Raw genomic sequence first — 26,198 nt, 5'->3', positions numbered from 1 at the left:
CTCTGCTTGATGCTGCCAAAAAATGGCCAGCATTTAGAAGCAGAAGCCACAGAAGACTGACAGCATCAATGGTGCAGCACTTGCAGGCCGTGTATCCTTCAGGCCCACTGTTGCAGCCTTACAAGGAGGCTTGGTTTTTGAATGTCTCCAAATTTGTGCAGGTTCTTGATGAAGTGATTGTTAGTAGGATGAGCAACTGTTTGGGCAGTTTTGCCCCTATTGTTGCAGGCAGTATGGCTGCAATGCATGAAATATGTATAATACTGATGTACTGGGATTTTACAGTAAATTTTGAGACAGTAATATAGCAAAAAAAGAAGAACTTTCTGATCAAAGAAGAACAAATGTAGAGTAAATAAAGATACATTTTATTTTGCCTTTCTTTTAATGCATATTTGTGCTTTATGTTCCTAAAATGATATAAAGTAATCCAACATCTAGTTATATAAAATATGATTCCCAGTCTTTCATTTTCTCTCTATGCTCGTCTTCATGTTTGCTTTTTTGTTTTATTAAAAACAGCTGACATCATCTAATAAATTCCGTTTAACTGATGCTTTCCTTATTTTGCCCAGAAGGTGTCAGCATTTTCTATCTTTCTCACCCTCTCAGCTGCAGCTCCAAACGTGCCATTGATAAAAAAAATGTTTACAGTTTACATTACCCACAATCCTGAGCGACCATAACGTCCCCCCACCCCCCAAAACACACACGCACACACAAATTCTGCACCAAAACTGCTGCTTTGCCGTTAGAGTCCCACCAGCTTGGGGCTTATAGTTTGGTTGGAATGTCAAACATTATGTGTGAAAGGAATGTTTTAATATGCGATTAATATTCGATGTACTATTTATTATCTTACGGGTATCGTATGAATTTAACCTGACAACCACTGCGTTCCCTTATCATACATCCTGATATTCAATATAATAAACGACCCCACTCGGCCTAATGATTCACGATGCTGTGCCCATTAATTTCAGTAATTATAATCTTATCTGGGTAGTTAGTGTTGATTTGCGTGTATGTGGCCATCTGGATGAAGCCGTGATTGTACCGTTCTTCCTCTTTTAATGCTCTTAACCCTCCTACAACTCATTGCCATGTGTCCTTGAGCAATTTGCAAAACACAAATGACAGCAGAGACGATGCTAAAGTCCGCATCCATGCTAGGTGCAGAAAATAAAACAAACGATGGGAATACAAAGGAAATACGAAAATTCCGTACACGCACACATGAGCTTCGACTGTCCCTAATTTAACTCTGAGCGATGTAATTGGCGACGGCGAATTTGTTTACCATATTTGGCATGATAGTGATGCAGCGTGGATAGGAATTGGACAAGACCGGCCGTCATTCACAAAAAGACAGCCTCCTGAAGCTTTACAAACATTACGAGGGCTGATGGGAGTTGTAGTCATAAACAAACAGTGCCCGGGTTAGTCGAGGGAAGATTTACCCCCTTTTTTATCACGTTTACCTCGACAAGACGGTGGTATTTTGTATTATGTTCGAACCTTAAGGCATACACCCGACTAGTATGAACAGAATCGTAAAAGAAAGCGTCAGGAGACGTTAATGGCCACGCCGACACGGGACCATCCGTTCGCAGAACGCAATTCCCCACGGCGACGCTCTCCTCTGATTGGCTGCGTCCTCCTGTCAATCACGCAGCGCCGCTTCTACTCCTGCTCCCACAGTAAATATTTGTGTTTGCTCGACCCGGCTGTAATGGTGGACGACTGAGGTGAAGGAACAGAATACAACTAGGGCGAAGGAAGAGAGGAACACGGTCGGAAGTCTGCCCGAGAGCCAGTCGCCGCGAGTAGGACACGGGGTTCGTCGAAAATGGATGAACTTAAACATCAGGTCATGATTAACCAGTTCGTCCTGACGGCGGGTTGTGCGGCAGACCAGGCGAAACAGCTTCTCCAAGCGGCACATTGGCAGTTCGAGGTAAAGGAAACTGGATAAATGACTCGGGCGAATGCTAGCAAGGCGGCTATTGTTTATATCTGACCGCTACATATGACCGGAGCTCACCCGTCTGCCATTTGTCCTTAGAAGATTCTTGAAATTAACAAAACTCAACGATCACCAACTTTATATGGTTAATACCCGTCCCACCTTTTTTTTTAAAAGAAGCAATTACATAATTTAAACCCGTGTTTTTGCTCTGTTTTGCCTGTGCGACAGTACAGTAGGGCGAAGCTAATTACTTTACACTAGATTAAATACTATAATCCGATATATGACAGCGCCATATAGTTGTCGAGAGCTACAACGCATTATAGCTGACGACCACCCTACTAAATTAGTTTCAAATCGAAGTCTCTTTTTTGCTATATTTTTTTTGTCATGTAATACATCAAACATCATAAAATTCCCCTTTCTGTGCTTTCATTGTAGACTGCCCTCAGTGCCTTTTTCCAAGAAACAAATATTCCATATGGTCATCATCATCAAATGGTGAGTGTGAGGAGGAGATTTTTGTTTTACTATTCTTTTTTGCGCTGCTTACATATAATTTCCACCGTGCATTTTACTCTGTGTTGTTAAGCGATAACGAGCTCTCATAGGGCAGGAGGGATGATGATGTACTAACAATAACAAAGCACATGTCGGCCATGTTGTGAGCTTCCAGAAATAAACACAGAGGCAGGCATGCAGCTGCAGCAGCCACAGAGAGAGACGAAGGGAGGGAGAATATATACAAGATGAAGAGGAGCATGCCAGGAAAATATGAAACTTCTCTTTTTTAAGAAATTGTATCCTCAGAACTGTGAGCTGCAGGAAGGGCTGTGCCTGCTTCTGTATCAAACCAAAAGTCTATTTCCAGGAAGAGGACAGCTGCTTCCTCACAAATGGACTCCAGTTCCTTTGACAGCCTTCACTGCTGCCCCTGGCATGACAAACATTGAAGTGTTTAAGTGACAGTTTAAGTTTTACATCGTGGAACACTAAATTTGTTACGCCGTGTTACACACTCCATGCGTGTCCACATCAGACAGCTGCTCTCCTCTAAAAGGCTGATGGGAAATGGTTGATTATTTCACATTTCTTCATATTTTGTGATACAGGACAGTCAAATTAGGCCTCCAAATATTATATTGATCAGTTGCAACTAGTTGAAAGGGTGGCAGTTTTGAATGGTCATATCAACGGAATGAAATGAATCACATAGGGCTGAAAGGAAGTGAAGCGCGCCACCATAATTACCTCATCAGCAAACACCAAACCTCCGTGTAGCACAAGAACTAAGCAGGAGCCGTGTTTATTTGTTCTGGATAACTGAGATTCATGTGGGGTGTCTACATGTGTTTGTGGCTGTGCTACATTGCAGCTCTTGCATAATCAGAAGTTCGTGTTTCGTTTGCTGCTTGCACGTATTTGGTGCATGCAAAGAGAAAGTGTGTGTGTGTGTGTGAGAGAGAGAGAATTACAACAGTACTACAGTAGGGCAGCGTGTCCAACCTTCCTGCAGCTTATCGGGCTACAGTATCGGTTGGTGCACAGATCTAATCCACTCAGGCTCTCACTCTTAATTCTCTCTCTCTCTCACTTTCTGTAGACTAAACACGAGCAGCAAACTGGTTACATTTCTGTTGCATCACTGTTATGCATTACAACACAAGCTGAACTCATCCTTGAGATGACTGTTTTGGCTTAAATCCTCTCCCCAGCCCTCGGCAGATAGCCTGCAGACACGACGTTCTTGGCAGGTTAGGGCATCATGTAGGTCAGCTAGTCGATAGGTGCTGTACAGCAAGCCTCTCAGTGGCGTTGAGAAGTTCAAAGCAAGGCTGTATTCCAAAATCACTTTCCTATCAAAACTGATCATTGCACACGTGAAGTACAAAACCACCGTTGTTCAAGAGAATAGATTTGTGTGTCTAAACAAAGAGGATTGTCAGTTTTCTACGAATGCATTGTTTGTGAATTGTGTGTTTAAGGTTTTATAACAAGTCGAGACGCGACTTGGTCATCTGCAGCCCTGTTGTCGTGCTTTGAATGGTGGAGGATTTAGTTAAATCTCTTGCCATTATTTTATTTATTTTATTTGGAATCCCAGACCCGAGGGAGTGCCAGAACTCTGGCACATGACACAAGAGAGTTTTAGTCTCTGCACTGGCAGCAAGATCATGCCTTTATTTTGTTGTATTTCTTGTTTGTAGGTGACTATTTAAGGAAGTGAGACTGCTGCAGCCACACAATGGATCTCAAAAAGGTTTAGAAATTAAGTCATCACAGCTTACAGCTTGTTCAATGATTGACAGATTGCCTTCCTTTCTACACACTGCATTTAGAAACACTGCTGCTGCCACACATTCCTGCTCCTACCAGCCCAAAATGTAGCCTTTCACAACAGGAGGGCAGACTAAAACCCACATTAGCCCTTTTTCTGTTGAGTTGGCGCACACACTCTCTCCTCACCTTGTTTCTGTTAACAGAGGGCTCCAAAAACATGAGCCATTCACATTTTCCAGTTTTAGCATCATCGTCTTCACAGATTTCTGTGCTCTAACGGTCTGCGTGGTCTGACGCTTGGATTTCTTGCATCCATTTCAGTGTGGTGAGGTTTGGAGCATCGCACCTTAGTTTATGTAGGATTGATGGTAATGTCGCAGCGCAGCGCAGAAATAAATTAATTGTGAAAGAACATAACGGCCAGGATGAAAACATTTCTGTCTGGAGTCCTCTCTCTGTGGCAGGTTTTTTTTGTCTCGGTTTCTTTTTTCAAGTCTTTTGCTGCGTTTCTCTAAATATAGAAGAGCAAACACTGACAATTGGCCGTATGTTTCCACCATGAAAGCACACATAGAGCTGCAGCAAACCGAATGAATGAACACTCATGTGACCCTTAGGAGGAACTAGCCCTGCTGGAGCTTTCAGCTGCTGTCCAGGAACCTGTGACCCCTATCATATGACTAAAGTTGGAAACTCAAGCGCACAAAAGGACTCTTCTCATGTGCGATTTCTGCCGGATTCATGGCTATTAAAGAGAATGTTGTGACATCTTTGTGCAGCAGCCCTGCAGTCGATTCAAGGCCGAGCAGTTAAAAATGATTCAAGCCTGACGTTTCACCATGAAAACATTTATATTCTTTTCCTGTAAAAGTGATTGTTTTGCTGCTAGTTTTTGCTGCTTTTCTCAACTGTCTTTCCTCTGTGTCATAGCTGTTGTATCCAATCATCCTTTTTTTTATTGTTCTTGGGTCTTTTTCATTTCAAACATCACGCACAAGGTGAATGAAAGCTGGACTTTATGGAGGGCAACGTGCAGGGTGCAGTGACCCAGCAGAGAAGCTGTTCAGGGCTGTGATAAAAGTGGGCGTGAGGCTTTGCTTTCATCATTTCCAGGCAATATAAACTCCAGCAAAGGAGAAGTCGGTGTGTTTGATGGGGTGTTTCTGGTAACTACAAACATTTGGTTTCAATGTCTGGGTGTGGTCTTTAAAAAGGATGATTTTTGAGAAAGAAATGCAGAACGTTTCTCCTGTCGCTGACATTCGAAATGTGGCATGCCCGTGCCGAGGAGCAGAGGTATAATTGCCTTTTTGTAAACCACAATGTAACAACACAAATGAATGACTATGGTTGTTTCTCTCCATCCAAACTATCATCATACCACAAGGTCTGAAAAAAGACTTTAGTATGCCACAGGAAAAAAACAGTTTCTAATATAAATGAAATCCATTTTGTGTCCGTCATTCAATAATTTTTCTGTTTAGCTGTAATTATGAGCTGGAATTAATTAAATCTGTGTCTGATGACTGTAATCTGCTGGACACGTCTCACATTTCACAGTTAATCTCATATAAACCATCTGTGCCATTCTGTGGGTGTATCCGTGTGCCGTACAGCCCTGCCATCAGCTAGCCACATCTAAAGAGTCTCAGCCTTCTCTTTGCATGTTCTAGCATGTTTCCAGGAGCACTGTTTCCCAGAACGCACACATCCACACACCAGGAAATTTGGCTCATGGGACGCAAAGAATGAGAATCCATGTGGGACGGCTGTGAGGCTCAGCTGTGTTTATGAGGAGCAGAGTTCCACTGAGTTTGGAGGAGTCAGAGAACACACAAATAATTCCTGTGGCTGGGCAAACATGGGACGCTTGTCTGCTTCAGAAAGTTCGAGATGTCACTTGTGTTGTGCCTCTCTCTGTTCTGTTTCCCAGGTGGCAGTTCAGGTTTAGCTTTCTCTGCAGTTGCTCTTCCTGTCCTGGCACCTTCCTTAGTCTCTGTCCGTCCTTTTCTTTGACTCCGACGTATGCTGAAATCCCTTGTCTGTTTTTAAAATCCATTTTTAATATAGTTGCAAAGAGATACTGCAGTAATCATTACCATCCAGCCTTGCTGATATGTCGAATTATTTGAATGATTTGCGCTCCACGATGCGCCTCTGGAACTCAGTGGTTCCCTCTTACGGGACTATCGCCGCCATAAGATAAGACGGCATTGTTGAGCCATTTTATGAACCAGAAATGATCCTACATGTGTGAGCCTCTTGTGCTTAGTTCCTATAAGTGTCTTGTATCCTATGATAATATTTCCCCTTCACTTACACTTATGTTGCAAATTTGAGCTGACATTGTCAGATTTAATCATAATCCCTCCCTCAATAAATCTTAGATAGCTGTTAATAATATTCATTTCTTGAATGTGTAGCAACTATTAAACAACATTGCTGGGTAACTGCCTGACCTTTGTGATTTGTAACCAACATGTTTTTTAAGGGAAACCAGCTTGGTTGCACATTCGTCCCTGTTGTCAGCCGGGCTTCAGTTAAGCTTCTCCAAGCTGCCGTTTCAAATTAATAACGTGATTTGGTGAGTGCGGCAGCAAAACGGAACTTTTGATTTGTGATTTCATTAAGTAGCTCAGATTAAAAAGCAGAAGTTGAAAGTAATGAGAAATCCATCCCTCTGTGACTTCAGAGCTAAAGCAGTATATGATGAGGAGAAAAAGTCACCCTGAATGTGTAATGCAGCACTGTTTTTGTTTTTGTTGGACTGAACTTTGGCCCAGTCATTTCTGGGACCAGTCAACCAAGCTGCCTTTTCTAAGTTAGAACAAGCCCCTGAACAATTCCTGCTTACTGTTATTGTTGTCATGAGAGTGAGGAGCAGTCTTTTTCCTCTCTCTCTTTCTGCTGTGTTTCTGTTTTTGGTGCTGCTCTTCACGACCGTCCTCATTCTCCTGCCTATAGGGTCAATACCAAGGAAACACGGGTAATGATCAACTGGCTGGTCTATCAGCACAAACACTCCCCCATATGTGTATATAATATTAACTTACACATAAACACACTGAGCCCTCGGGGCTTGAGGAGACGGTTGGCAGCACCGGTCTGAAACATGCAATTCTGTCATTCACAAACCTTCTTTTGGGGAGCTGTGTGACGGGATAATAAACACACAGCTACTTACGTGTGCGTAGCTTCTATTTATTTAAAGCATAGCGCCTTGTAAAGCAACAAAGGGGAGAAGGGATTGTTCGTTTTCAGCAGTATCTGTTTCACGAAGGCTTGCTGCAGTGTGCCGAGCTTAAGCAGAGGCAATACAACCACACATTTAATGCTCCGGGTGATAAAGCACAACATTCAGCTTCTCAGCAGTTGGAATTGAATTGAAGTCTTTGAAATCAAACTTCAAATAAACTAGACGGCACCAATATAAACAGTTTAGTTCACCCCAGCATTTTTTGTTGTTATTACTATTAAAATTCTTATTTATGATCATCTTTAAAAGCACTCCAGGATACCGTACCACACATAGACAAAAGTGACATGGTTACTTTGCCTCAGCTTGTTTATGTGTGTGGGTGTGTGTGTAAGTGTGTTGTATGCATGTGTGTGTGTGTGTCCTTTTCTTGATTCTCTTGTTCTCTTTGCTGTTTTTATCCTTTGTGAGGCACTTTGTGCTACCTAGTGTATGAAAAGTGCCATATAAATAAAGATTGAATTGAATTGAATTAACACAGACGATCCACTGTATACAGAATAATTGTTACACAGTTCATGAGAAAGGCAGTTCCATTGAAGGGGGTAGGAGATATTGCAGTATTTAACGGGAAGCAAGAGGAGTTGTTGGAGAACTTGAGTGATATGGTGAAAAGGAGGAGTTCTGGAGATGATAAGAGTGGCAGAATATTTGACCTGTTGAAGCCCATGGAGAAGTTAGGAGGGAATACCATAAAGGATGGAGATGATGGAGAAGAACCTCAGTTTGGTCACTGTTGGATGCGACCCAGTTTTTTTTTTTAACTTCTCGTAGGCAAACTTAAAGGGAAGTGGGTGGGAGAGTGGAAGTGAGTGAGGAGAAATAAAGCTGGGTATCATCTGTGTAACAATGGAACTGGATTCTGCGTTTCCTAAAGATGTTGCCACGGGGTAAGATCTAGATATCGAATAGGAGGGGACCAAAGACGGAATCTGGGGGACACCGCTAGTGACTAGAGAGGACTGTGATTTGAAGTGCTTGTGTGAAGAGTATGGCCATTGAGATAGGGTCTAAAGCAGGTGAGGGTGGTGCCAGTGAAACAAATGGAAGCTAATCTGTCAAGGAGGATTGAATATGAGATGGTCTCAAGGCTGTGCTAAGATCAAGGAGGAAGTCCAGAAGTCCATTTGTCTATATGATGTGATTTATCTACAGAACATATTTCTAATGGGTAGTTGTAAACATATGGAATAGATTAGAAAAAAAGAATGAGATCTAAAATACAATATGTGCTTCATCCAAGTGACATGTATGTGTTGGATATAACCACAGTCAGGCCGGGATGGTCTGGAGGAATGTGCAGGGCCGTGTAGGAAGGACTGGACTCTTTGTCATGGAACTCGGCAGCTGTGTCTTCTATCAGAGTTTCTGTGTTTAATTATTTAAAATGCAGAATAGTGAGTCGCTGCATCTGTCTGCTGCCTCTCCTCTCTTACCCCTCTCCTCTTTTAGTCCCCCCCGCCCCCCCACCATCCTGGGCTCCTTCCTCCTATAAACTTCAGTTTGCCTTGCCCCTGCATTTACTGCTGATATTCAGAGACCTCACGGGACATCAATCAGAATTACCCTCACCATTAAGTGACTGATCCCAGCTACACGCCATTAAACTCTAGTCCCAGCAGTCTATTTTTGGTTCAGGGGCATTTTTACAGTGATTTATTTGGGGTTTTGCTGGCAGATCACTAGCAGATCAGCCTTTGCATGCTGCAGTGGCTGTGTTTGTTTATTGGACAGCTCTGTCCTCGTTTGAGGTAACGTATCTGGGAAGCCTGTTTTCAACCTCAAAGTCCCGTTCCTGTAAACCCAACAAAACACAGCACAGTTTCAGATGTTTGAAAGAGACCGTATCCTTTTTCACCGGTGGTCAGATTGATCTGGTTAATTAACAGACGAGCTGCAGCGTCGGTAGGTTTGAATAATCGTTGTTTTCACACGTACAAGCAAACTAAGGCACTGGATGTTTCAGAACACCTACGAGCAGTTCCAAACATGCACGATGTGAATGCTCCCAAGACTAGTTCAGGCCTGATGCTCTGAAATACAAGAACTCACCCACACATCCACCACTGAAAAACAGTAAATAGAAGAACAGGAAGTAGTTTGTACAAGATCTTGCAGCCTCTACAGCCCCGAGTTACTCATTAATGGTCGTTTTCAGCATCTGTACTACAAAGTCGATTCCAGTGTTGGTGGAAGCATAAATAAAAGTCCCGTTTCCCTTAATGAGGAACATTGTCTTCAAAGCAAAGAAAAAGGTTCCCAAATACAGATTTAGCACGTGCATGACTTGTGGCTCAGAATCTTCTTAGGTTTGCTCTTTTACCAGTTGTAGACTAACCCGTCAGCACCTCTTCTTCTTTTTAATAACATTCACAGACCGCAAATTCCTTGTGTTGTGTAATCTCTCTCCATATTAGCTGAGAGCTATTTTTATTGACTGTTTTTGCTGAGGCCATGGTCATTTTGCGGCCGCATCACTTCATTCGCATCACTTTCTACAGACAGTGAAGAGAAATTGCATCTGAACGTACGATTAAAGGGTCTCACAGATGTGGCAGCACAGGAGCAAACCGAGGGCTGGGCAGCAACAACACGCCGCAGACTGTAGAGGAAAAGGAGAGAACAGCTGCTGGCAGACAAAGACAATCCCTTATTGTTCTGAGCCCACTGGAGGTCAGTTTGGGCTTACGCACGTATGGATGAGAACAGAGATGTCTCCTTTTAACGTGGACACACCTGTCTGGGGAATGTGGACAGTCGGACTGGAAACGACTTCAGTTTATCTGTGTTTGTGGACAAACACGCTCGTATGTATGCGAGCGGAGAGTTCGCCAAGCCGGCCGTTGCTGGCATGATTAGGGCGGACGCTGCCCTTCAGTCATGTCTTCTTCATGCCGAGCTCAGCAAACGGACTCGAAAAGAGGGCTGCGACCACAGAGCCGCTCTGGCTTCAACCTCTTGCCATCAACGGCAAATTTGTCTTGGTCTTCATAACAACCGTTCCCATGGCAAAAAGCTCTGTGGGAGCTCTGTTTTGAACACACGCTGGCTCTGGCCCTGTTATTTCCCCTGCCATTCCATCTGTGTCTGTCTGAACACACACACCCAAGCATGTTCCACACACCTGCATCGAGACGGCTCTCCCAACACTAAAAGTTCAATGTCAGATTTATCGTCTGAGTGAATCATTGTCTCTTTATTTAGTTTTAATCTGGCTGAATTGTGGAGTTCTTTTTAAAAAAATGTTTTACTGACTTTACGCCTCCCCATTCACAACTCGCATAGCTGTGTTCTGTCACCAAGGTCGGCCTGCTTAAATCCGAGATCACCATGGCAATTCAGCCACACGCTGCAGTTCTAATACAGATGCAACTGTATGCTGCTGTTTACCGTCATCCTGCAGCCTATAGGCTCTTCCAGAGACTAACCGTGGCCTCCACTGGTCCCAGCAGCACCTGTCCCAGCTTCAGTGCAGACGGGGTTAATCTGCCGCTAGGCCGCTTAATATTCCTAAAGCAAAAATGCAGTAACGCACATCCTGTGTCGGCCGTGATCAGTCCCTGGACCTTTCTGCTGTTCCTGGTGCTGGTTTCCATGTGTGAGCGGCTCATGTCTTACTTTGTGTCTTTACTCTGTCCTTGGGTGATGAGTAAACTCTGACAGACGGGGGCTTCGCTGCTCACTGGGTCAGACGGGGATGTGCGGCAGCGACAGACATTTGCTGTTCGTTAGACCCGATTTATGAGTCGGACCGTCTCAGCGCTTACACGTCATGGGTCTCCTGTTGAAAGAAGTAAACAAAAGCGAGGGGTCGGCCCGTTCAGGAGTGGTCCAGGGTGTCTCTTTACTGCAGGAAGTAGAGTCATGCGCCAGCGTTTCCTGTCAACATACTCACCTTTCACACGGAGAAGCTCTATCAGCCTCCCGCAGGACTAATCTGTAATCCGCAGCAATTTTAGGGAGCAAAGTGGTCAGATTACAGCCCCCACTCCCCCTATCGCCCCACCTTCATTCCCAACTGTTTCACAATCTGGGCATCCAGATGAAGAAGAGGGTAGATAAGATACCACAGACTGTGGTTACAATATTATCTTTTTGTTGAGTTTTTTGTTTTTTTTTCACCATTATCCTTGTGTGACTGCAGCTGCTGCTGGACAGATGATTCATGGAGTCATGACTCCCACTTCCAGAAACTTCAGCCCCCCCCAAATAGCGGTTTAAGACTTTGACTTGTTTTGCAGTCCAATTTCTCTGTTTTGGGAGAGGATCATCCTGAGATTTTATATTGGAAACATCTTAAAGTTTATAGAGAAAAACACTGATGTCATCAGAGGTCGTAGCGTGATCAGGGTTTGTCCTGTCCACGTTTGAGCTGCGTGTGTGTGTGTGTGTGTGTGTGTGTGTGTGTGTGTGTGTGTGTGTGTGTGTGTGTGTGTGTGCGCCACAGCACGTATATCTAACGTTAAACAAGATAGACTGGAAACAGGAAGTGGGTGTAAATAAAGGGCAGAAACCTTCCTGTCAGGACCCTCTGGGGGTTTTGAGCCTCTGGGTTTCCCCCAACTCTCCCTTAACTTACAGAAAGTCTCCGTATTTGCATCTCTGCTACTTTCAGGGCATTTTGAGGTAAAAGATTTGAAACCGCTTTTCTCTCGTTCCTTCCTCAGATGTGCACCCCAGCCAACACACCAGCGACCCCACCCAACTTCCCCGACGCGCTGACGATGTTCTCCAGGCTCAAGGCGTCTGAGAGCTTCAACAGCGGCAGCGGCGGCAGCCCCATGGCCGCCTCCATGGCCACCTCGCCCCCACCCTCGCAGGTGGGCGGCTGGGGCGTGTCGCCAAACGTACCTAACGTGCCACCGCCTCCACAAGGACTCTGGACTCAGGGGCAGCCCCCCACGCAGCCCTGCCCCACCTGGCCCATGGGTGTGAACCCCCATGCAGGTGCGGAGCAGAAGGCGAGCGTTGCCATGGAGGCCGAGAGATGAAGGGCAACACGGGACTGCAAAAAGCCCCCCTTCCGACCAAGGAGAGGGGTAACAGGGAGGGTGGGAGATGATTAAGGGTTGAAATGGGTCTTTGTGCCCCCCCCCCGAAAGAGTAAAAGGATGTTCTAAAGAGACTAGGCAAACTAAGAAGAACTGGACATTTAAGAAGAGGACAAAACCAATGCAAATATCAGTACAAAAACAAAAAAAAGCGCACACATAATGTAATAACAGAGAGTTTAGTTTGTTTTCTCCTCAGCAAAATATCATTCAACTACGAAAAGAGAAGGCGTCACACCCACGGCGGCGTGTGGCGTTGGGTGGTACCGAGGCAGCCAGCTCAACTTCCCCTTCATCTTTCGTCTCTTCACTGCTTCTGAGGCTGGCTGCTGCGTCAGGAGGCAGAGACTTTGAGAGTGACTAGAGAAAAATAATCAAAAGCGCCGTTCGATGTCGGCACGCACGCATGTGAGCGGGCGGTCAGTTTGTAATCAGCACACACACTCACATTCGGTCACACACACACTAGAGTTTAAAGGAAACACCATACTGGCGTCTCCATTGTCAAAAGTGGGGCCTTTCTTACCTCACCTGGTGGTCACCTGACTTCTTTCAGCCAATCAGGGATTCTTAAGCGAACCGCAGGACATGTCTTTAAAGTTGTTTTTGCTTTGTTGTTCTTTTGTTTTTCCCTCAGAAACGGCAGCCGCCGTGCTAACTGACCGCCACAGCGACCTCTTTGCTCCTCACACTTAATCCTGGACAGACTACTCACGTCCTCTGTGTACTTTCTTTTTCCTTACGGATTTGGGTTATAACAAGAGAAATTGTGGTTTAATATAGTTATTTCTAAAGGCTAATTCTGTTCTCGTAAGGTTTAAGGACGCGGTTTTGGGAACTGGGCAGAGTTTAAAACCCTTTTGAAAGAGCGATTCAGATGCAGCTAAAACAGTAAGGAAAAAAAAACACGACTCCATCTTTCTATACAGAAATGCCACTTTGCATGATGTGTTGATAATGTGTAAACCTCTTTTGTAGCAAACGTGTGTTAACGGGAGGGATGGGGGTGGGGTGGTTGTGGGGGTCCTGCCCAAAAACTGAGAGGAGAGCAATAGAGTTTTCTGTTGAGTCAGGAAGAACTAAACAACCTTTTTTTTAAAGAAATTCAGAAACTAAAGGAAGTGGGCGTGGGGCTGCTGCAGGGACCCCACCACACATAATCCAGGGACACTACAGACTACTTTCAGATATAATGTATATATGACATAGAGATAGATATATATACATCCACACACCCTGGGATTCTGGACCACAGGAGGGGTTTTTACAACATTTCTGTCTAGTTCTTAGCAGTCCCTGGTCCATCATTACTGCCGAGGGACCTTTGACCCTGTTATACTGCAATATTTCCAACGCAGGACCTGCAACTTTATAGTGTCTCCTGTTTGGATTCTTATTGGACAGAACCAAAAAAGAGATATTTTGAATAGTTTGTCTTTTTTATTTAAACAATAATTGGAGAAGATCATGGATACAACAATAAATACATAAAAAGTTATCTTTTTTTTAAAAAAAAAAAATTATTTAGATTAAACTAATGTTTAAGTTCTTTCTTTTCCATGCTTCGTACTTTATTGGTTTAAATCAGAGCTGGGTGGGCCTGTAAATGGTCTCTCATGTATGTTTCTCCACTTGTATGACTGTATGAGACCATTCCCACAATATTTGTGGACTACCTGATAATTAACTTATCATTTTTGTGAACCTAAATAAATATTGTATGTCAGCCTATTGAGCACTGGCATGTGTTGTGTCATAATGTGTATTGGAAGGATGAGGGTCGGCGAGTTCTGGGCGTTCCCCTCGGCGCCCCCCCTGGGCCTCCCTGCTACTTCCTCCTCTTCAGGAAGTGAAAGGCTTTGACTCTGCAGTGTGTGTGGGAACTGCTTTGCAGAGGTCTGGGCTGTTGTGAGTGCGTCGGTGAGGTCCAATGAATGCTGGGAACTTGGCGTCAGGTTGTGTCGTAGCGCGATGGGAACTAGAGCAGCATGCAAATTGCAGCCTCCATTATTTCCCCATTTCTTTAGGTCGGCTCCTGGTTCACCTATAAAGCTAAGGTCCTTAGCGTTCCAGTGCTAATTGTCAACGTGCTGCCAAAACCCGAAATGCATTTTACGAGCTCTGTGTGTGGGAAGAAAGGACAGGATAGGGCAGGAAAAACGTTAGAAGCGACGCATTTTACCCGCAAATACGTTAATATTTCAGTTGATCTGTCCTTGACACAGAAAACAGGATGTTTTCGGGGTGGCTGGACGGTGTGGACACGGCGCGGCCCCACAGATGCTGCAGCAGCGCTTCACCGTCACTGTGTCAACAGCCGCTGATGTTTAACCGGCAAATATGCTTGACCTGCATTTTTAGCTGAGCTGCTGTTGTACTAAAGACTTTACAGCCATTTTTTGGTCAGGAAATTACCGTCTCTCCTGAGACGTCAGAGTCGCCGCACATACAGGAGTAAGACAGGAGGGACGGGGGACGTCCTCCAACAGTGTAGGTGCTACTTATTAAATATCCTTGAAGGCATGACGTTGCAGTGACCTTTGACCTTCATAGTTACAGCTAATAAGTAGCAAATTTGAACGTTTCTTCTTCGACCCCTTTAAGTTCACACATGTAATAACATACAGTGACTATTTCTATAAAGATCAAGAAAGGACACTAAATATGGTCTTGTCTTGTCCTGGCCTAGTTTCTTCTTTTCCTGCAATCAGCTTCCACTCTTTACCACAACAAATAAAACTAGCAACACTTGTAAATCAGAGGTTTTGCTTCCCTGGAGACCGCTCGGCATGTTTACCAATGTTGGCGATAGAATGATCAGGGAGCGGCTCAAGTGATTTTCCATCCCGGGTTTGCTTTAAACCAAATGAGCTCAAAGAAAGACGCCAGCGGGCCGACCACGAGCACGCGTACAACAATCAGCCCTAACGCTGCTGCTTGATGTGTCAATAACGGTTTGCCGCATGAAATCAGTGCATGAGCAGATCTGCTCCTGTTGGACACCACTGCCCTCCTCCCCTCTCATTCCTGAGCGCGTGCGGGCGTGCATGCGCGTGTGCGTCTGAGTGTGACCGCAGTGAACCTGTCACAGTGGCTGCGTGCCATTTCACTCTGTGGCCGAGATCCTGAGTTAGATACAAAGCTGGCATTATCTCTGCTCTCACTGTTGTATCAGTGCAGCCTGGCTGGATGCATTAGTGCCGGACATAGCAGCCACACACACACACACACACACACACACACACAGTGAAACAATACATCACACCTATTTTATGTGTGTCACCATACACAGCGCCAGGATCGGGGGGTGAAGGGAGGCGTCAGAGGCTCGCTCATGCTGTTTCTGTTCCCATGTCATGTGGTTTTATTTAGGGAAGCGTCACACATGTGACAGGATGCACAGTCTGCACATGGACTCCATGTGTGAACCACCACTTTACTGCGTGTTTGTGTGTGGGAGGGCGGTGCTGAGCAGGTTTTCTCCTCCCTCCATCCCTCTTCTTTTGTGCCACTGATGCTCCTCCACTCCTCTCTTCCCCAGGCAGAGGTTGGAACACGTCTATGGGGATTTTCAGAGCAGACACGGGCCGTCAGACGCTCTCACGGTTCATTACACCGCCGGACGCGTCCGCTAATGCCGCACAGATCAGTGCCCATCCTGACATTTCCATTTTTATGTGCCAGTACGAGCGTCAAGGCATCGACTTCGTCTCTAACAGGATTTTCTGTTAGACTGTTGTTGCCTCTGTAGTGGCAGCAGGGGTTCGATGAGATCAGATGAAACTTTAAAGAGCCCCGAAGGGGAACCAGGCCGGCGCAACAGCCTGACTGACAGCGTGCATCAAAGAAAAGTGTGTTAGCCGTGTATGCAGATATACGCGTGGACGCACCAACACGAAAAGGTGGCTTTCACTCAGTTGAACAGGCTGCAGTTTAGCATGTTCATTTAGCATGTTAGCATGTATACTAATAGTGGCCAGTAGGAGGCAGTCTCATCCAGCCAGAGGGAAACATTGTGTTTGTAGCTGTCGCAGCACAAACTGAGCCTAGTATAAGCAACAAGGGTCAACTGTCTTTGCTGCGTCCCACAATCAATCAATCAATCAATCAATCAATCAATCAATCAATTTTTATTTATATAGCGTCTTTTACAATCAAAATTGTTTCTAGGTGCTTTCCAGAATCCCAGGGCCTGACCCCAGACAAGCAACACTGGCAAGGAAAAACTCCCCTTTAACAGGAAGAAACCTTGAGCAAGACCAGGCTCATGTAGTGGGACCCTCCTGCTGATGGGGGGCTGGGTAAAGAGAGAGGAGAAGGGGGAGGACGGAGAGGAGAGGAGAGGAGAGGAGAGGAGAGGAGAGGAGAGGAGAGGAGAGGAGAGGAGAGGAGAGGAGAGAATAGACATACATCATAGAGAATACATACAGAAATACATTATATTAGGTAAATTGTGCTGCCGGTGGAGGTTGAGTGGGTCAGCGGGGTCGGAGGTCAGTATGCAGCTCTGAAGGCGGCGATACCTGTAGATGAATACAGAAGGAGGGGGGCAGAGTAAAACTACACAAGAAATAGCAAGGAGAGGAGACCAGACCAGACCATTTAATTTCATACCATTTCCCAGTGGGGTGACAGAGGCCTGTCAGGTGATCATGTTTCTGGACCTCAGCAGCCTCGGCCTATAACAGCATAACTAAGATGTGACCTATCGATTAGACGACCCCCTAAGTATGATAATTTGTCTGTCTATAATAGTAACTGGAACTATAGAATTACTGACAATAAGCTTTTTCAAACAGGAAGGTTTTAAGCCTAATTTTAGAGACGGAGTCAGCCTCCTGTACCTGGACAGGGAGCTGGTTCCACATTCTACCTCTAGAGACTCCGGGGACCACAAGTAGACCAGCATTCTGAGAGCGGAGCGGTCTATTGGGCTGGGTGTCACTAGCTCCTCCAGGTAGGATGGAGCTAGGCCTCTGAGCATGTACAAGGTGAAAAGGATTGGTCCAAGTACAGAACCTTGAGGAACTCCAAGGCTAACCCTACTGTATGAGGAGGGAACACCATGGACATGAGCAAACTGGTATCTACCAGATAAATACGATCTAAACCAGTCTAGTGCTGTCCCTTTAATCCCAATCACATGATCCAGTCTCTGTAACAGGATGCTGTGATCAACTGTATCAAAAGCCGCACTGAGGTCCAGCAGAACCAGCATAGAGACCAGTCCATGATCTGAAGCTATGAGAAGATCATTAATAACTTTAAGAAGTGCTGTTTCTGTGCTGTGGTGAGCTCTAAAGCCTGACTGAAACATCTCAAACAGGCTGTTCCTCTGCAGGTGCTCCAGTAACTGAGTCACCACCACCTTCTCAAGAATTTTAGGAAGATTGGATATCGGCCTATAGTTTGCTATCAGGGTCCAGTGATGGTTTTTAAGCAACGGCTTAATCACTGCCACTTTGTAGGACCGGGGTACATAACCTGTCACTAAAGAACCATTGATCTGGTCCAGGATAGAACTGCCTATCATTGGTAAAACATCCTTCAACAGGTGTGTTGGGATGGGATCTAAAAGACACGTGGTGGACTTGGATTTATGAATTAGCGATGACGCCTCAGAAAAATATTGGGGTGAAGGAGATTAAGGGCTCATTGGAGAACCTGTATGTTCCCACAGTCAGCACATTTGGTGATGGTCCAGTTGTTGGGGTGGCCTGGTTAGCTTTCTCTCTGATAGCTAGAACTTTATCAGCGAAGAAGCTCATGAAGTCTTCACCACTAAGGGAAGACGGGATACGTGGATCTAAAACACTGTGACTCTTGGTTAATTTCGCCTCAGTGCTGAAAAGAAACCTGGGGTTGTTCTTGTTTTCTTCAATTAAAGAAGAAAAATAAGCTGCTCTCGCCTTACGGAGGGCCTTTTGTAAACGACCAGACAGTCTTTCTACATGATAGCTATCTATTTTACAAGAATGCCACTTCCTTTCCAGTCTTCGCACTTTCTGCTTGAGGGTCCTGATATGTGAATTATACCAGGGGGCACAACTCCTCTGATTTACTATTTTCTTTTTCAGGGGGGCAACAGAATCAAGCGTGATTCTCAGTGAGGTTGCTGCACCTTCAGCAACAGAGTCAACCTCAGCAGGGCTAAGATTATAACGATTGATCCCTGGAGAAGCACACAGTGGTCCTGGGATTAGCACAGGGATCACTTCCTTAAACTTAACTACAGCATTATCTGAAAGACATCTGCTATAGTAAGACTGTGCTCTGAGCATAGAAGAATCCTTAATCATAAATGTAAAAGTGATCAAAGAATGATCTGACAGGAGTGGGTTCTGAAGGAACATTGACACATGTTCTACCTCAACACTGTAAATCAGAACTAGATCTAGGGTGTGGTTGAAGTTATGAGTTGGTTGGTTTATCTGCTGGAGGAAACCAACTGACTCAAGTAATGAAATGAAGCCATTTCTAAAGCTGTCATTTATAACGTCTACATGGATATTAAAGTCTCCAATGATAATGACTTTATCTGTTCTGAGGACCAAGTCAGATAAGAAATCAAAGAACTCAGGCAGGAACTCTGAATGTGGCCCAGCAGGGGGGCGATATACAACTACAAACAGAAGACTTTTCTGCCTTCCAGTTCAGATGGGTGATGCCAAGAGTCAGGCTTTTAAAGTAGATTCATTTAAGCTAACATACTCCTCCTGAAGCCAGGTCTCAGTAAGACAAAATAAATCTATCGATCAACAGGGATTTACACAAAAGAGATCTAACATTTAATAGTCCACATTTAATTGTGATATTAGTTTCTCCAACTTGTGCTTTAGTATTAATTTTAATAAGATTATGGTGATTGACCGCTCCCCTGCTCTGTGCTTGGTGAACTTTTAACCGTGGAACAGAGACTACCTCTATAGTGTTAAATATGTTATTGTTGGTCGATGAGGGTTCTAAGGAAGCAGCAGAGAGGTGTGTAAGACTGCAACTCAGCATCCTGGTCCAGACCCTGGTTTGTCAGGTCACTTTGGGTCTAATAAAACTTGCCAAATTACTAGAAATGAGAGAGGCACCATCCCGTGTGGGATGGACACCGTCTCTCCTAATCAGACCAGGTTTTCCCCAGAAACTTCTCCAATTGTCTACAAAGGAAGACAGCTTTTCGGGGCACCACTCTGACAGCCGGCGGCGAAATGCGACTAAACATTTAATCGCTGGCCAGATTGGGGAGGGGACCAGAGAATGCCATGAAGTCCGATATCGTTTATGCGTAATTGCACACCGACTCTATGTTAATTTTGGCGACCTCCGACTGACGAAGCTGGGTGTCGTTTGCTTCGACGTGAATAACTTGCACAGTTTAATAACTTGCACTTGCACAGTGCACCAACGAACTCTATTGAGACAGGAAGTGATGCAATACGTTACCCAAGGGAAGGGGGCGAACATGGGCATAGTCTAGCATTAGCATAAAGACTTTGTTTAGAGTCAAAACATTAAAGAAACACCAAAGCCATTTTGAAAGATATACACGAATACATCAAAGACAAGATTAAAGCCAGTGTCACGAAAGAAAAAGGTATAGTCAACAAAGTTGCTCTGCTAAATATACAAATAAATTGTTCAACATTGGCTGTTGAGCTGTGGTACAAAGTAGAAATGGGCATCTCTTCCAATAAACGCAAGCATGAGGAATCCTCAAAATCAGGTGACTACACCATCAGAAAAGCCAAATCCACATTTTTCATGCTGGTCTGATTCATTTCATACAAAAGTTTAAAGCAGACTGCTTTTACCTCACAATCAGAGAACAGCACCAGTCCATCCACCAGCGCAGGGGACCACGGTAGGGTGTTGAGCAAAAAGAGGAAGGTGAGCTCTGAGTGCAGGCGAACGGCAGCACACAGAACGGTTTGCAGCGAACCCTCTACTCGAGTGGGACCGAAGGAGGTGTATAACCCAGGCAGAAAACGAAAGGCCCAGTCAGACCCAGAAGCTCTCAGGAAGAGGCAGAAGACTGGATCAGTGACGGTTCCCCTTGTGTCCCCTTTTCCTGAGCTGCAGCCATCTACCCTACCAAAGACCAAGCATGTCTTGGTGCCCATCAGCAGAGGTGAGCTTATTGTGGAGGGTGTGTGTGTGTTTGTGTGCACTACAGCTGTAGTAAATCTGTGTTTGCAGAAGAATATCAGAAAAAGTATGTAGAAGTTGACCAACTGGGAGAAGGAGGTTTTGGAACAGTTTATTCTGGTTATAGAAGGGACGATTTATTTCCAGTAAGTATTTTTATTTGAATCACACCAAACACACACATACACATAATCGTCACTGACACACTAACCCTTGACACATGATTCTTTCCGGCAGGTGGCAATCAAGCACATTGATAAAGACTTGGTCAAATACCAGTCAGTGGTAAGGCTAACTTTGATCCTACCATCAGCTGTTGAACTTAGTGTGGAGCTCTTCCTTTTTCATTGATGACCAGCAGTAAACCACAGACGAGCATGTTGTGTTCCTCTCTTCAGGTGATAAACGGTGAGCTCCACTGCGTCCCACTGGAGATGATGCTTATGGTGATGACAGCAGGGGACTCTGTAGGGGAAAATGCCATCATATCACCATTAGCATGGACCAGCCTGGGTGATGAAGTCCTACTCATCATGGAGAGGCCAAAGAATTGCACGGTCCTGTTTGACTACATCGACCGCCAAATAGATGAAGGCCTTGCTAAGGTAATAACGCTGGCTCGTGATCGTGTTACAGTGGACCGCCTCCCACTGCTGCAGAGCTTGGACTGATAATATCTTTGGATGTTCTTTAACTCTTCTTTCTGTCCATCAGGAATTCATGAGGCAGCTGGTGGAAGCTGCAATTCACATCCATAAGGCAGGCGTGTTCCACCGTGATCTCAAACCCGAGAACATACTAATCGAATACGATGAAGCTCGGCTCATTCCTCGAGTGCGCATCATCGACTTTGGTTGTGGCTGTTTTATGACGCCGGGATATCACGGCTATGTCGGTACGACTGAACTCATGCTGCCGTCTGATTGGGAGATTTCCGGTGGACACTTTAATTCAAAACCGTTTTCTTTCCTCACAGGAACCTCTTGCTATCAGCCTCCAGAGTCTAACACCCAGGGAACCTATGAAGCTGGCCCGACCACCGTCTGGCAACTCGGCTGCATCCTCCTCCAACTAATGAGTAAAATGATTGACTTGTTCGCAACAGGGATGCAGCACTGCGAACATTTCCTCGCGTACACCATAATGGAGTTGGAAGTGTCTGAAGGTAAAAAGATGCTACTGCTTCTTTTCTTCATTAATATTTTGCAATTGTCTGAACTTGTAATTAATGAATGCAGCCTTTGTGCTAAAGGTCACTTTTCTCTCCGTCTGCCCTCCTCAGACTGTAAGAAGTTTCTGAAGAGCTGTTTCCTATTCAACCCGGATCAGCGTATTACCCTGGAACAGATGAGGTGCCACCCATGGTTCAGTTCAAGTGTCCCTCCAGAAGCGCACCCCTGAGGTTATTTAAGAGCCGATGTCCCTCTTTTTTACTGTAATTTTTAGGCAATGTGAACCTTACAATGATATGTAACCCATTATCACTACTGTCTAAATATAAACACTATTATCCGACATGTCACAATTTTGGAGAAAATGACTGGTGTCTGGTCTCTACTTTGTTTTTAAGTAACTATTTTATTATACACCCAGCCCAGATGGGCCAACATGGGGACCATGTGGTGGACTTGGGGCTAGGTGTATGCTTTTAGAGGTCGCTAAATAAATGTACCCATGTTTTGGTGTCTAACTGCTGAAAAAACACCTGTCAGAACTCTAGCTGCAGCATTTTGGATCACCTGGAGGCTTCTTAAAGAGTTGTTTGGACACCCTGATATTAAAGAATTACAATACTCCAGCCTGGAAGTAAAAAATGCATGGACTAATTTTTCAGCATCATGCTGCGCCAGTAGTTTCCTGATCTTTGAGATGTTCCTCTGGTGAAAAAAGGCACTTCTAGAGACTAATTTAATGTGTGAGTTGAAGGATAGATTTTGGTCAAAGGTTACTCCAAGATTCCTCACAGAGAGACTAGATGCTAGGGAGATACCATCTAGAGTGATCATGTGATCTAATCTTTCCCTGAGAGGTTCAGGACCAAACACCATGACCTCAGTTTTCCCTAAATTAAGAAGGAAATTTGAAGACATCCAAGACTTCATGTCTTTAAGACAGGTCTGAAGCTTCACTAACTTTTCTGTCTCCTCTGGTTTCATGGATAAATAAAGCTGAGTGACATCAGCATAACAATGAAAATTTATCCCATGCTGCCGAATAATGTTCCCTAAGGGAATGTACAAGGTGAAGAGGATTGGTCCAAGTACAGAACCTTGTGGAACTCCATGGCTAACCCTACTGTATGAAGAGGGAACGCCATGGACATGAGCAAACAACTACAAACAAAAGTGTATTTTCTGCCTTCTGGTTCAGATGTGTGATGCCAAGAGTCAGGCTTTCAAATGAACTGGAGCCATATTTTGGTCTAGGATTAATTAATAACTTGGAGTGATAGATTGCTGCCACTCCCCCTCCTCGACCAGTAACACGAGGAATATGATAATTAAGATGGGTAGGAGGAGTAGATTCATTTAAGCTAACATACTCCTCCTCCAGGTCTCAGTAAGACAAAATAGATCAATGTGATGATCCACTATCAGGTCGTGCACTAACAGGGATTTACACAAAAGAGATCTAACATTTAATAGTCCACATTTAATTGTGATATTAGTTTCTCCAACTTGTGCTTTAGTATTAATTTTAATAAGATTATGGTGATTGGCCGCTCCCCTGCTCTGTGCTTGGTGAACTTTTAACCGTGGAACAGAGACTACCTCTATAGTGTTAAATATGTTATTGTTGGTGGATGAGGGTTCTAAGGAAGCAGCAGAGAGGTGTGTAAGACCACAACTCAGCATCCTGGTCTGGACCCTGGATTGTCAGGTCACTTTGGGTCTAATAAAATTTGCCAGATTACTAGAAATGAGAGAGGCACCATCCCGTGTGGGATGGACACCGGCTCTCCTAATCAGACCAGGTTTTCCCCAAAAAGTGCTCCAATTGTCTACAAAGAACACCAGCCTTTCGGGGCACCACTCTGACAGCCAGCGACGACATGCGACTAAACATTTCATCGCTGGCCAGGTTGGGGAGGAGACCAGAGAATGCTACGGAGTCCGATATCGTTTTTGCGTAATTGCATAACGACTCTATGTTAATGTTGGCGACCTCCGACTGACGAAGCTGGGTGTCGTTTGCTCCAACGTGAATAATAACTTTACTGAATTTACGTTTACTTCTCGCCAGCAGCTTTAGATTGGCTTCTATGTCGCCCGCTCTGACCCCGGAATGCACTTGACTATGGTCACTGCAGTCTGCTTCACGTAGTGCAAAACAGAGTCGCCAATTACCAGGGTCGGTTTCTCAGCGGGTGTGTCGCCGAGTGGGGAAAAACGATTAGCCACGGAAAGCTTCACGGGAAGCAGGTCGTGGTGCACCGTGGGCCTTTGGTTTGGGCTACGCTTGGGCTAGCCGGCTGCTGCCGGGGGAACGCTAGCTGTAGCTATGCTAGGCAGCTCCGCAGCAGCTAGCTTCTCCTGGCTACCTGACACAACTCCAGCTAACTCCAAGCTGCGGAACAGTGTCCCAAGCTCGCTAAATCTCGCACTTTCTGCACCTATTCCCTTCACTAAAGGAGGCAGAGGAGCAACTAAACATTTCACACGCTGAACAGACAAAGACACCGGGTGAGACAGACAGTGAGGCCATGCTAATGCTAATAATCGCCAGAGTCCTGTATTTGTTTAATATGGATTATTTCTCCCTGTTGTTATCGAGTGACATGTGGTCATCCCCAGACTGGAATGCCGTTTCATACACAGAACGCAAAGATGGAGGCAAAGGAAGTGAATCTACACTGCCCCTGGTGGTGGACTGCAGTGAGGATGTAAGCCTCATTTCCTTTGTCGGGGTTGAATGCATCACTCGCATCGTTCACTGGCTACAGTTGTTTTTTGTGTCAGCAAAGCGGAGAGGCTGGTTTTCCTTATTTCTTTGACCAAAAACAGTCAATCTCAACAAAAAATGTTACCTCGCACCCTTATTGCATCAGAGGAAGTGTGTGTGTGATCCTTTACTCCGATGACAGTGTTATAAAACTGAATTCTGGGCTTCAGGAAGATTCAACTGGACTTCCTTTACTTTTCCGAAGACATTTCAGTTTTATATATTGGCAACTGCTATGGGAATTTGAGAAGACCTCCAGGAAACCTGCCGGCAACTCTGGGAAGACAAGAATTCTCTCACTCTCTGAGAGCATTCATCGACATGTTGCAGAACTGGTTGTGTCTCCGTCCCCGTGACGGTCCAGCCGCAGTTGTCGTTTTTCATCCGAGACCTGCATGCTGGCAGCGTGCCTGCCATCCACTCGCGTCACTCTTCCCGCCTCTCCTCCTCCTCGCACTTGTCCTCCTCTATGTGATCCGCCCAATCGGTGCAGTGACACGTCACACGCCAGCCCTGTCCCTCTTTTATGACATCATCGCTGCCTCTTGCATTTGTATTTACGACCACAAGTGGAAACAACATCTTTGAGCGTTTGGGTGCTCCGACTGGCCTCTTGTCTATCGGTCAGCTGCAGCGCAGGAAGTGTCACTAACCACGGTTCATCCACAGCAGGCAACAGCGCCACGAACGTGTCGTCTGCAGCTGGAGCTTTTCCTCCTTGTCAGGGTCTGACTTAAGCCTTCAAGCAAGTTCAGACACTTGGCTGAAACAACCAGACTGGTTGGGAGAAAAGAGGAAGAGCTGTGTGTGCGAGTCAGCACGGAAAGTTTCACTTTTGCGTCACAGCTTAATCCTCATGGAACTTTTTTGGAGTGTGTCACGGGGGCAAAGCGTGGAAAAAGACCCCCCTCCCCCCACCCCCCGCTGTGATCGTTGGCCACCGATGACGGTGTGTAACGAGGAAAGAAGGCCTTAATAATCACCCTTGAAGGCTGTGTTCCCACCCACAATCCTATAACACACACACATACACACACCGGAATCCTGGCATGACGGAACATTTTTGAGCAACTGTGTGTCATCTGTGACACAAACGATAACTTACCACAAAAACTTTCAAACGAATAAAATTCCGAGGCCATAACGTGGGCAGCTAGTGTTAATCATTTAAAAGAAGGAAATGGAAATGATCAGAAGTGTTTTGTCTGGTATTGAACTTCTTATCCATGATAGCAACATTTAAATAATGTTAATTCTTTGTGACATTAGACACCATAGTTAAAGAATCTATTAACAGTACGAAGAATCTAAGCGTTCCGCTGCTGCGGCTGCCTCTGAGGCCTAGCGGAGGCCCATCCAGTGGCTGTCCTGCATGTCGTTGGTTATGCAACAGAACGCAGCCGTGGCTGGAATGTTCCAGCATTGAGTGTTTCAGTATGTGGATCGTTTGTAACGTCAGCAGTAGTCGATTACACACTGCTGCTCAGGAGGCCGAGGCGGACTCGGACTCTCGGCGTGTCAAGATGTCCACCGACAAACTGAATCGGATGTAACGGATTCG

The 26,198-nt window shown here is 45.2% G+C and overlaps 2 protein-coding genes across 2 annotated transcripts; both read left to right on the top strand.

Annotated features, from left to right (window-relative positions):
* Window positions 1-1,681: 1,681 nt before the first annotated feature.
* Window positions 1,682-14,287, top strand: ubald1a (UBA-like domain containing 1a). The gene is made up of 3 exons (XM_003961350.3): window positions 1,682-1,957; window positions 2,411-2,470; window positions 12,173-14,287. The coding sequence occupies exons 1-3, from the start codon at window positions 1,850-1,852 to the stop codon at window positions 12,494-12,496; spliced, it is 492 nt and encodes a 163-aa protein (XP_003961399.1). The 5' UTR covers window positions 1,682-1,849; the 3' UTR covers window positions 12,497-14,287.
* A 5,153-nt stretch (window positions 14,288-19,440) lies between these two features.
* On the top strand, window positions 19,441-22,473 carry LOC101066320 (serine/threonine-protein kinase pim-2-like). The gene is made up of 8 exons (XM_029842201.1): window positions 19,441-20,273; window positions 20,373-20,678; window positions 20,747-20,841; window positions 20,933-20,980; window positions 21,094-21,300; window positions 21,410-21,590; window positions 21,672-21,860; window positions 21,978-22,473. The coding sequence occupies exons 1-8, from the start codon at window positions 20,225-20,227 to the stop codon at window positions 22,094-22,096; spliced, it is 1,194 nt and encodes a 397-aa protein (XP_029698061.1). The 5' UTR covers window positions 19,441-20,224; the 3' UTR covers window positions 22,097-22,473.
* The last annotated feature ends 3,725 nt before the right edge of the window (window positions 22,474-26,198 follow it).

This window comes from Takifugu rubripes, chromosome 1 (genome assembly GCF_901000725.2).
Source record: "Takifugu rubripes chromosome 1, fTakRub1.2, whole genome shotgun sequence".
Taxonomy (NCBI): domain Eukaryota; kingdom Metazoa; phylum Chordata; class Actinopteri; order Tetraodontiformes; family Tetraodontidae; genus Takifugu; species Takifugu rubripes.
Note: the sequence above shows the minus strand (reverse complement) of the source record. Positions and strands in the feature narration are given on the sequence as shown.

Coding starts and splice junctions, on each gene's coding strand:
- LOC101066320 (XM_029842201.1), top strand. CDS start 20,225: ATGGGCATCTCTTCCAATAAACGCAAGCATGAGGAATCCTCAAAATCA. Junction 20,981..21,093: donor TGGTCAAATACCAGTCAGTG/GTAAGGCTAACT, acceptor TCCTCTCTTCAG/GTGATAAACGGTGAGCTCCA. Junction 21,861..21,977: donor GGAGTTGGAAGTGTCTGAAG/GTAAAAAGATGC, acceptor TGCCCTCCTCAG/ACTGTAAGAAGTTTCTGAAG.
- ubald1a (XM_003961350.3), top strand. CDS start 1,850: ATGGATGAACTTAAACATCAGGTCATGATTAACCAGTTCGTCCTGACG. Junction 1,958..2,410: donor CGGCACATTGGCAGTTCGAG/GTAAAGGAAACT, acceptor CTTTCATTGTAG/ACTGCCCTCAGTGCCTTTTT. Junction 2,471..12,172: donor ATGGTCATCATCATCAAATG/GTGAGTGTGAGG, acceptor TTCCTTCCTCAG/ATGTGCACCCCAGCCAACAC.